The sequence below is a fragment of the Microtus oregoni genome, unplaced genomic scaffold, assembly GCF_018167655.1.
Source record: "Microtus oregoni isolate MIOR12 unplaced genomic scaffold, Mior012 000008F_ref0000371, whole genome shotgun sequence".
In the NCBI taxonomy this organism is placed as follows: domain Eukaryota; kingdom Metazoa; phylum Chordata; class Mammalia; order Rodentia; family Cricetidae; genus Microtus; species Microtus oregoni.
Genome location: NW_024543067.1, coordinates 6,278,170 through 6,290,178, shown reverse-complemented (window position 1 = coordinate 6,290,178; position 12,009 = coordinate 6,278,170). Strand labels below are relative to the sequence as shown.

General features: G+C 49.1%; 1 protein-coding gene across 7 annotated transcripts in view; it reads left to right on the top strand.

The window, feature by feature from the left end:
• Positions 1-12,009, top strand: part of Epb41l4b (erythrocyte membrane protein band 4.1 like 4B) — a 149,035-nt gene that overhangs the window by 81,375 nt on the left and 55,651 nt on the right. For 5 of the 7 annotated variants that reach the window (XM_041656991.1, XM_041656992.1, XM_041656994.1 and 2 more), the window contains exon 15: positions 1,189-1,253. In XM_041656991.1, coding sequence (XP_041512925.1) covers positions 1,189-1,253 — 65 coding nt within the window. Of the gene's footprint in view, positions 1-1,188; positions 1,254-2,777; positions 4,411-12,009 lie in introns of those variants that run through there. The other 2 variants (XM_041656996.1, XM_041656997.1) reach the window with 2 other exon arrangements.

The window sequence follows — 12,009 nt, the reverse complement described above, 5'->3', positions numbered from 1 at the left end:
TGGAGGGTAATCTTTCTCCTTCGTTGGAGACTTGGTGCAGGGAGCTGAGGAGTGGCTGGCTTTGGGAAAATCACCCAAACCCAGTGGGCTTCAGCATCCCCTAAAAGACCTAGCTGAGGAGACTGTGCCACGCAGTGCTCAGATTCTCCTGCAGACAGACCCCTTACAGATTCCACTCCCCACACCGTGTCCTCGGGGGGGTGCAGCCTCGGCATGCTGACAGGCGCTTTGAAAGGAAAGGCCACTGGAATATGGAATAGGCAGCAGGAGGGCATCTCAGGGCCATGAAAATTAGATGAACAGAATTGCTCAGAATTTCTCTAACAGAAAGCAGGCCACTGCTTATTAACCACAGCGCAGGGGTAAGGAGGAGGAAGGGAAGAAATAATTAAAAGATTAATGGGGATGTGATTGCATGACTTTCAGGTCGGGGGAGGGGGAGTGCGTAGTGCCAATTTGCTCCTCAGCGACTTTAGCCTTGGGAAGCCTCTTGGCTTCCGACAGTGTCCAGGCCTGCTGCCCTCTGCAGGTGAGAAGTGGAATGGCAGCCGGCTACCCTGCCAGGCCCATCAGGGCTTTGCTTCAAGGCTGGTCTACTTTCTTATCATAAGAACAGCTTCCCACCCTCTTTCCTTCAGTTCTTCTGTGCGTCTCTCATAGGAACAATAGGTCTTCCTGATGAGAGTACCGTCTGTACACCCACAACGCTGCTGCTTTCATTACCCCGTCCTTCCAGCCCTTGTCTGTGTGCCCGCCTAACTCTGCTGTCGTCATTTCAAAACCAACAAAAGTGGCGTGTGAAGAGAGAAGCCACTCAGTCCATCTTCCTGGCACTTGCTTCCTTGAGAGAGAGGTGTTGTCTGACCAGAGCATGTTGGGTAGCTTCTCTTGAGTCAGATGTGGCACCTTGCCTCCCAGACCCTTCTCTGGAGATGGTGCTCTGTGAGCCAGACACTGGGTCCCAGTCCCCCACCTCCCCAGCCTTTGTTAGTGGGAGAAATAAGATCACCCTGGGAAAGATCCAGCCACCCCACCTCTCCCCTCCCCCGGGGCTTGGTTACAGCTTTCCTATTCACAGCCCCCTCCCTGCCTCCCGAGGTGGGTGCCATTGCTAGAGAGAGCAGATGACACGGCAGCCATTGAAATCCAAAGGTCACGGAGTAATCAGGTCTGGCGTTTCCTTTGCAGCCTCAGTACCATCCTAACGTTCACCCCAGCCAGCCCCGGTGGCGCCCTCACTCTCCAAATGTCAGGTGAGTTCGGGAGCTTGGGAGACCCTGCTTTGGGAGGTTTGCTTGTCCCCTGCAAGGCTGCAGGAACAACCCCTCAGGGAGGTGTGACCAGGGCAGAAGCCCTGCTTTTCAAAGCAAAGGAAGCAAGTGACCAGCCTTTGTGAAACAACAGATTTAAAAAAAAATTCTAACCACAAATATTTTGGTTTGGTTTTATATGAGAGATGTTGCTTAAGATTTCCAAGTTAACATTTTCTTATTCTGAGAATTCATTTTTATTTTCTTGGAATGTGATTAAAGCTTGGAGATTATAGTTCCTTTTTTTTTTTTTAAGGGTTTAGCCCTTAGGAATGAGGGCACTGTTTGTTTTTGTGGCAGTGGGCCTTTTTCTCCTACTTGTGGGTTATTAAACTTTTTCAGCAAAGGAGAGTCTGTATTTTTGGCTTTGGGGTCATTGAAGACAAGAACAAGTGGTGAGGATTTGCATATGAATGTATGACCGTATTCCAGAGAAACTTAATTTACAAAAAAAAAAAAAAGTGGGACTTGGCCCCATAGCTATCAGGGTCTCCTGTCACTGCCCTGTGAGTGAGGACCTGGCACCTGCCATGCTGTTTGGAATCAGGGCGACCCCTGGGAATCAGACAGGTCCTTAAGAGTTGCATTTTTATAAGAGTTAATTGGCATTTATGTGTCCAGCCGTTACAGAAGCACAGTTGGTGAATTCAGGTTGACCGAGGTGGAGCTATGGGCCTTGCTCCTTGAGGGAGCATGGGGATTTGAGGGGCAAAACAAATGTGCCTTGAGGAAGTTAGGCAAACACGTGGGGGCCTTGTAACTCAGCAGTGCGGTCTGATATTATTATTAACACTTGGATATTCGTGTAGCATTTTACGGCAAGGCAGGTCAGTGGGGTGGTAAGGGTAAATCTTCGCATCGTTCAGTTGTAGTTTATCTTTCAGATATGAGTGGCAGCTGAGGCTTAGCAGGGCTAGCATCCTGTTAGCAGTGGTTTAGGTAGATGGCCTATCTAATATTGCCTACTTGGTCAGCATCTTCCCTCTGTCGCATACCCTAGCCCCCTCTTCACCCAGAGGCAACATTTTCCTTTGGAGGTGGCCCTGCTGATGCCAGGCTTTAGTGTCCCCTGAGAACCACAATCTGTAGCTGAACCCAGATGGCACCCAGCGCTCTCTGTGTGCTAGAACTCTCTAGAGTTGCATCCTGAGGAGAGTTGATTGGTCCACGCTTGCGGGAGATGCTATCCCAAACCGTCACCATGCACATCCGGTTGGAGGAGGCTTTTCCCTCAGCTAGCTTTCCTTGGACTGACCTGACCACCACACCCCCCTTGTAAAACCATGGCTAGAAACAGTTTTTATCAGCATCAGAGTTGATAGATGGTCACACAGGAGTTTTTAAAATCCTGAAGTCGCTAGGCCACTCACGTGCCAGGCACCCCACTTGCCCTCCCCCCCCCCCCCGCCATTTCCTTTGTGCGTGTGTTGGCCTCGCTCCTTTCTGAATTATCTTCCATTCTCCCAGTAACCATCCCATCTGCAAACAAAACAGGCCACCTTATCAGGATGACAGGCCGCACTGGAAAGCCTCAGCCAGTGGAGATGACGGCCACTTGGACTATGTCCACGACCACAACCAGAGGAACTTAGGCGGGGCCTACAGTGTCACGTACCGGGACAAACTCATGACTGCACTCTGAGAAACCGAAGCGCCTTTACTTCCAGTCACCACCGTGGTGCCATTGCATTCTCTGAGAGACATCCCAGCATCACGTGGACGTGCTTGCACAAGTGTTGCTAAGTAGTGCTGTTAGTGTCCGGGTCAACATTTGAAGATAACTGCCGTAGGTAGCCGTGATTTACTGTGGACTGCATTCTCAATAAAATGAAGGTAGCTAAAGGCTCAGGAATCATTTTGGTATTCTGATTTTAAAACTGAAGTGGATTCTGTCTTCCTGCTGTGTACCTGATAATCTTGGTGTTTAGCCAGTGGGACCCCATGAAGCAAACCAGCAAACCGAAAGCTTGGGGGAGCAGCTTGGCACATAGTACTGTCGTAGGGTTAGAGAGTGCCAGGGCCCAGTCTCCATTGCTGCGTGACCTCGGCTAGGTCATTCCCCCCTTGATTGGTGTCATTTCCTCCCTGAAAACAAATGGGCTGAGCTTAGTGATCGCCAGGGTCCTTTCTACTCTGTGATTTATTAAAATTTCATTTCTCATCTGGGCAGCAAACGTGCATTCAGACTAGTTCCCCATAGAGGCAGCTAACTGTAGTGCCCCTTCTGTAGCAGAAGCTTGAGGAAGATCACAGAACTCATCCGATAGCACGTCAGCGCAGGGAGACTGGGAATTGTGCATCTGGAAATGGGTTCGCGGGTGTGGGTTTGAGCCTCCGTGCTGATCGCCAGCTGCCTGGCGTGTTTCGGCAGAATTTACTTCTCAAATAGAAGCATGCTTTGTAACGCCTTAATGATTGGTCCTGCTGACCAGTGTGCTTTCAGAAGACATCCTTGTGACTGCTGTCAGGACTGAGGCTGGATTTCACTCGAGGTTTAACTTCCTCGCAAAGCAGCGTGCAGTCAAGGTGAAGTGAGGGCGCACATGCGAGCCTGCCAGGTTCCTGGAGGTTGTGCCAAAGCAGTCTGCCTGCCGCACAGAGGGATGCCTGTGGCCCCTTTCTTCTGTAGAACCCCCAAAGCAACATGTTGACTTTCAGGGTGACACCTATACCAAAATATTTATTTACCCCATTTCAAGTAGTACGCCAGGCCTCTTTTTCCCTTCATAGGCAGTCCCAGGATGCTCTTTCTTCTGTGTGCAATCAGCTCATTTTGTGTCACTGGGATATGTGTGATTATAATTTGGTCCCCTTTAAACCCTTGGACATGTGTTAACATCTTCTCTTGCTGAAATCTGGCCCTTTTGGTTCTACAAAAGTCTCTTGAGGAGGAGGGACTCCTGCACACTTGCACAGGGGAGTAGACCGCCTACTTATAAACTCCCCCCCCGCCCCCCCCCCCCCCCGCAATGCTTGTTTACAGGCGTGTTCTGATCCCCAGGATGTGTATCGCATCTGAATAAACATGTTCTGGTCCCTTCCTCTTAACCGCTAACATTTTTACAATGTGTCTCCAAGAAATAAAGATTATTCGTACTTTTTTCTTTTTTGGACTCCTTCTTTATTTCACTGACTCTTCTGCACAGAAGTCTCCCTTGGATCTCACTCCGGGATCCAGTTGACTCCCGGTATCCGAAGGTGAACCTTCAGCTAAGTGATGTGGAACAAGACCATCCTGTTGAGGCTCTTCATGACACAGTGGCTGAGGGGTTTCTTCATCTGGGGTGATTCTGGCAGAGGCTGTAACACCTGACCCCCAGGTGGTAGCAGGGTATCCCCCGATACCAGTTTCATGGTGAAGGGCACATGTCCTCATGGACACTTACCTCTTCCTGGCTGTGCCTGTAGCCTCTTAAAGATGATTCAGTACCTGCAACAAAAGCCATTCTGCTTAAACTAATGAGTAGATTTAGTTAGCTGCTTGCGTAAGCTATTCTGACTTAAGCGATGTGAACCTGTGCCTACTGCGTGGTGGCTTTGTCCTTGCAAACCTTGTCTTCCTCAGGGGTCATGTCTCTACTCACTACTCTTCTGACTTAGCCAGTCTGGGGTCACCTCTTCCTGTCACATGTTATAATGTTGGTGGCTCTGAGAGCCATTATCTTCAACTCAGACTATTTGTATGAGTTTCTGTATTGTCTCTTCAACGTGGATGTCCGATGTATAATCCAAATTCCACGTGACAAAAGCAACATCAAATTTATCTTTGATCACCGCTCCTGGAAGGCCCGACTTTCTTTCCCCCTCAATTTCTCTTTTGCTGAGAATGAGAATTCCACGGATCCTCTCTCCCTCGCTGCCAATATCCAGGCCGTCCACAGTTCTGCTCAGTTCTGCCTCCTTCCCGATTCTCCCCAACACTATCTTGCAGGAATGTCTTTCCACCCTGTCAGGGGTGCCCTCTCTGTTCTCCACAACTCTTGCCAAGCTCACTCTTGTCTTTCTGCAGCCATATCTGATTGTGTCGTTCCGGGGCTGGGTGCTCCGCCCCTGTCTCTTTGCTCTAGCATATTCCATTCACACCCCTTACCTTTCTGAGAAAACGGTCATAGCACGCTGCACACGCCCTGCCTCATGACGGTGCCTTTGCAAACGCTCTTCCTTCCGCCTAGACTTCTGCCACTCCCAACTCCTGCTTAGCCTTTCAGCTTCCGCTCAAGCGTCCTCCTCTCTGGGAACTCTCTTGACAGCCCCCACCTCTGCAAATTGGGTTAATTTCTGTGTTCTCTGTTCTGCTACTACCTCCCCCTCCTACCCCCCAGACATGGGAACGTTGTACTCACAGCTTTGTATTAAAACAGCCTCTTCCGTTCATCTCATCTTGGAGCCTTAGACTCCTCAACACGAGCTGTGCCTTTGTCCTGTCCCCCCTCCCCCCCCCCCCCCCGCCTGTGCCTGACAGGTAGCAGATGCTCACTGGATGTCTGCTCAGAGGACGGATTCATTCCGAAGGGAATTTCTAACCAGGTAACAGGTGATGACATGTCACCTCTGTTCTGGTCTGAAGGGCTCTGATGTACAGCATCTAGTCCGTAGCATCCCATTCTGAGTAGGACATGGACCACCGTGTCATTTGCGGGCTCAGTTTCATCATCGGGCGCACACTCTTCATTGTCTCATTTGAAGCATTGGTGTAATGTTGAGCAGGGCCGAGGACCAGCTAGCCATCTGACATTGCAAAGCCCATTAGGTGCACGGTGATCTACAGTCATACGGAGGGGTTAATGACCAATCTCATGCTCCACGTGTGTCCGTTTATCTTCCTGGTCACGCTGCACAGTGGGAAGTATTGCATTGTTACCAATGGGGACGCTCGGGACTGGGCTTCAGTCAGGCAGCTCCTGCGTGTCATACAACAGGTGAGTGCCAGCCTGTGGGCTCTCGTGACTCGTCCCACTGTTACCACCCCATTGTCCCACATCTCAGTGAGACTGTTAGACTACAGTGCAGTTGTTCACTACAGTGACATCGCGCTTCTGAGGAGAGAGCTGCCCTTCTATGCCAGCAGCCTAGAAACACTGTCTGCGTTCACCGCCATCCCTGCCATCCGTGGGCTTGCAACTGCCCACACCCACCAGAGGCTGGGAACCCCGCTCATAACCAGGACCATAACAACCTCCAGCATGCACCCCTAGTTGTCTGGCAACCCTGCCCACGTCTCATCCCACTCTGGTCCAGCAGCCCGTCCACAAATACTGCACTGAACTTGTTCTTCATCATGTCCACAGGAACAGAGATGGAGTGTTATTTCTAATGAAGCATCCCTGTGGGAGAATGTTCCATATGTTTCTTCCCAATAATTCATGATTATATATATGACCACTGCAGGTGCCAGCAATATCAGACTCAACTTTGCCACAACTAATTAACTTATTCTGGTTTTGGACTTTACAAGCCTAGCTCACCCTCTATCACCCTTCCATGTTTGGGATCAGTTAATTGATGTGGCTCGTGGTTGTCAGGCATCTTGAGATCTGCCGAATGGCTCCATGCTTCATTGCTTGCTCAGCCATTCCCGCAGAAGAGGGCTCTCCTTAGCAGCAAAGACAGAATCAGGACAGTGCTGGGATCCCTTCTGACTCTCTTGCCCGTTAAGACTACCCACCAGGCTTCCAGGTCAGTGACTTCAGCCTCCTGAGTCCAGCTTGGGACACCACAAATAACAGAGCCTTCCCGGTGCACTCGATTTTGCAGCTTTTACCTGGTCCTTTAAAATGTGAGTTCATCAAAGAACTCTCTGGACAGCCATATTGATTTTTGTGGATCAATAGTTCTCAAACCAGGCTCTAAGTCAATTCCCTGACTGGCCAAGTTTCTCAAGTGCTCCAGGTAAATACCACAAATTGGCCCACAGTGACTGGTTTCTGCATCTCCCACCAGGAGACCGAGGGCAAGCAGAGCCAGGCCTGGGGGTGGGGGTGGGGGAGTGGAGAAGAGCCAACTGCTGTTAAGGGAAACTGGCACTTGCTCAGAAGCCCCTGGGGCGCCTAAAAGGCAAACAAACCCGAAACTGGTGCTCAGCTGAGCCCAGGCCAAAGAAATCAATAATTCTGTAAATAGGTCCACTTCTGTCCACCTTAGAAACCAAATGATAGCTCAGACGATTTATTTAAAAATGTTGCGCTTTGGGCCTGGAGAGATGGTTCAGCAGTTAAGAGTTCTTGCTGCTTTTTTCAGAGAGCCCAGATTTGGTTTCTAGAATCCACCCTGAGCTGCTCACAACCACTCGTTAACACCAGCTTAAGAAGGGTCCAGCGCCCTCTTCTGTCTTCCATGAGCGCCTGCATACACATGGCGCACAATAAAATCAAACCAATAAAACCAATAAAATGTTGGGTTCTATTTAAATGGTTGCTGCTGAGACTGTAGGACATTATTATTATTATTATTATTATTATTATTATTATTATTAATTTCAGCCAGTCTCTCTACATAGCCTGACTGTCCCGCAACTCTGTGTAGTCCAGGCTGGCCTCAGACTTACAGAGATCTGCCTGACTCTGCTTCCTGTGTTCAGGGATTCAAGGTGTACACCCGCTACCCCAGGCTTAGGACTTACATTTTAACCAAAACCACAAAGGAGCAGGCATGGGAGCTTCTCTTGGTTAATGCCATTTCTTGATTTGATGCTTTGATTTTTAACTTTCATCACACAATGGAAGAATATATAATTGAAGTAGACACTATGCTAAAAAGTAAGTGGACGGATGGATCCCCGAGATGTGTGTCAGTAGAACACTTATCTAGCATGGACAAGGCTCTGGGTTGATCCTTAGCACTGAAAAAAGTAGCAAGATCTGCGTAGTTAATGTTCATTCCCACTTCCTGAACCCTGGGGAGGCAGAAGAATTTGGATTCTCGTTGTTCCTTGCGTGGCTTTAAATTTACCCTCACCTCCCTCAGGCTGTCAAGTCATTTGCTGGTAACTGTTCTGCCCTCCTCCAGAGACAGAGGACTAGTGAAGTCCAGCCTCTGGCCAGGGGTGAACCATGTGACCACGCCTGTGTAAGGACCTGCCTCAGAGTGAAAGCCCGCGTGCGCGTGGAAACAGGTGCAGGATTACAGAAGCTTGCCATTTCCAGCCGGATGAGAGACAGAGTAGAGGCCCACAGACAGGGTGGCGCTCCGGTGGTTCTGGGAGAAGAGGCTCACAGGTCTCTGGTGAAGTAGGATGTGGGAACTGTGGAGTCCTGCATGCTTGGAACCACTCAGCTTTGCCACTGGCCGGGTGGCCCTTGCCAGTTCTCCCAATTCTCAAAATTAAACAGTATCTTGCTGTGAAGGAACTCGGGGCTGGGGCGACGGCTCCGTCAAGTGTCTGTCGCGTGAACAAGAAGGCCTGAGTTGGTCTCCCTGGCACCCCCTCAGGCTCACGGTCTAGAGAATGATCTACGATGGCCATACTTTCAGTTTCCCATGAGTGAGGTTATTAAGCACGTAGTAAGCAAACAGTAAGAGAATAAATAACAAGGGACAGGTGGGTAGGGATCGCAGCTAGAGGACGCTGATGCTCAGAACATCCAGCAGAAACTGACCGGAGAGGCCTCATCGAGACAACCAGCTGCAGTTCCCAGTAGTCCACTCTAGGGAAGCCAACAGGAACCAGAAAAACAACACCGTCACACCAAGGGTTTACAGACACCAGTACAAACCTTCTGGGGAAGCCCCCTAGAGACAGCCCCTGCAGGTGTCACCTCCAGATCCAGGTAACATCAAGTAGATGCTTGGGGCAGTTGGAGCTACTGATGGAGCTTTCCCTGGGTGAGCGTCCTACTGCAGAGTGCCCGGCTTCTCTTTTTCCACTGTAGGCATCGTTTCTATCATGGACCCAAGAATAGGGACATCCTTTGGAAGTGATTGCCTTCTAGCATTTCTCAAGGACACCGTGTTTTTACTCTTGGGATGCTTTACTGTTCTCTTCCCTGTTGTAGTCTAGGGAGGGAGATACAGCCCATTCCTGGACAAAGTGACTCAGAGGACACTCTAAGACAAGCATTCTTGGGTCTGGAATGGGAGGGGGCACCCCTGTTTCCAGAGCCAGCTTCTCGGTGAGCTCAAATGACACATGACAATTTATCAATATAATGTCTGTTACACCATGAAAACAGCTGGGTGTGGTGGCACAGATCTGTAGCCCCAGTGGGGTTAGGGGACAGGGCGAGACAGACAGATCTCTGAGACTCATTGGTCAGTCAGCCAGCTGAACAGAGGAGCTCAAGTTCAGTGAGAGAACCTGTCTTCAAAAGTAAGGTAAAAAAATGATGGAGGACTTTGACCTCTGACCTCAACACACATGTATAACTCCTTATGATATCTGTGCCCTCATACACAAAGAATCAAATATATGTGACGAAGGTGTGATGTACAGTGTTTAAGTCTACCAGGTAGCAATTTTTAGTGGATTTTGAACAGTAACACACTGGCAGTCTCTGTAGACAGAAAAAACAAAGATAGTGTCTAGCTCAAGAAATGGCGTGTCAGCCGTGTGGTGATGTTGCACGCCTTTAATCCCAGCACTCAGGAGGCAGAGGCAGGTGGATCTCTGCGAGTTCAAGGCCCGCCTGGTCTACAAAGCAAGTTCCAGGACAGCAGGGGCTGCACAAAGAAACTCTGTTTTGAAAAACCAGAGAGAGAGAGAGAGAGAGAAGAAAGAAATGGTGTGTCTCCTGGACCGATGGAGAGCTGTATATTCTAAGTTTAGCAGCAGAGAGGGGTGCCTGCTCCAGGGGAAAATAACATGGAAGAGGGTTCGCAGTGAAGAATGACACCCCTCTCTGAAACAGCTGAAGAGCAGAAATGCCACGGGGATCTTTTGAGAAGGAAGGAAAGGAGAAATAGAAATGATATTTCTGAGACTCCTAGGACATAGCTGCCCAGGCACAGCACATGCCAACAATACTGTCCTCTTGTAAATGGCGAGGCTGAGACAGGGCGAAGGGTAGGTGAGAGCTGAGAATGCCTGCTGCTGGTCCAGTAGTTCCTGAAAGTTGTGGAGAACTGAAAATGTCTGTCTGCTTCTCAAGTTAGCTAATTTGGGGTTTCATCTCAGACAAAGCAGAGAATGTGTTGCCCTGTTAATCTACTCAACAGAGAAACGAGGGAGATGAGATGGCTCTGTTGGTAAAGTGCCTGCCATGCAGAGGTGACAAACTGTGTTAGCATCCCAAGGACCCAGGTGACAGCTCAGTGGGGCTGTCTGTAGCCCCTGGGCTTGGGGGAGGGGGGCAGGGGCAGGAGGGTCCCTGGAGCACAGTCACTGTCTAGCCAGCCTGGCTGTGTCGGTGAACTCCAGGTTTAGGGAAAGACTGTCTGAAAGGGGAGGTGAAGAGTAGCTGAGGCAGACACCCCACAGTGACCTCAGGGTTTCACATGCATGTACACAGTACACATGCCGGCACAGCCACAGATGTGCCTACATAAATTTAGTAATAAAGGGAGCCATTGTGCTATTTTTTTACCAAAGGAGACGCACACAGTGGCAAACCTCCAACAGTGGCCAGGGAGATGGTTCCGTGGGTAAAGTGCTTGCCTGTCATCATAAGGACTTCAGTTTTGATCCCCAGAAACATGTAAAGTCAAATCCTGGAGCGCACATATGCAGCCCCAGTACTCCCACAACAAGATGGCAAGCAGACAGGAGAACCCCCAGAAAATGGCAGACTAACTGACCTGTCATAAGCCACAGAAGCAAGTGAGTCCCTGTCTCAAAGCGGAAGTGGAAATATAATTTCTGTCTTTATTGTATTTCTCTGTGAGCAAGATTGTGCCCATTCTACTGCTGCTTGCTTGCTTGTTTATTTATTTATTTATTTATTTATTTTATTGAGGTTTAGTCTTACTACATAACCCATGATAGCCTCAAACTCACTCTGTAGCTTAGGCTGGCCTTGAACTGAAGTTGATTTTCTGTGATCCTCTGGCTCTTCCGTTCAGCGTATGTGCCTCACCACATTCATGCCTGCACTCAGACACACCAAGGAAAAATGTTTAAGCCTCGAAAATATCTAGGTTACTCCTTTTTATTCCCGACTTCCCAGTTCTGAGATACAAAAGTCATTAGCATCTCTTGTCAATCTCTAGTCAGTCTACATGTAAAGAAGCACACGTGTTTACTTAACCAGTCAATAGTGATAGACACACATGCCCCATCAACTGTCGGCGATAATTGTCTGCCATGCTCGGCATTCTGTTTGCGCTCTAGAACAAACGAGCGCTATAGGATAAATCCCCAGGGATACGCTTGCTGAGCCAAAAGGCGTGTGCATTATAATGGGAGCATTTTTATGTTGCTCAAATACCCAGTATTTTATACTTCCCCTGAAGAGATGTCACATGTTTGTACCCTCTGCACATAGGTGTGATGAGAGGTGGAAGCAAGCTCACAGCCTTTGCTAACTTTGAACTAGTTTTGTTAGTCCAATGGGTAAAAGCCAGAATTTCTGTCTTTATTGTATTTCTCAGCAAGCAAGGTTGTGCCTGTTTCACTGTGGTTTGTTGGTTTATTATTTTATTGAGGTTTATTTAGTCTTACTTTGTATGCCGTGGTAGCCTCGAACTCATAGTGTAGCTTAGGCTGGCTTTGAACTTGTGAAGTTGGCTTACTGTGATCCTCTGGATCTTCCGTTCTTCTTCCATGCTC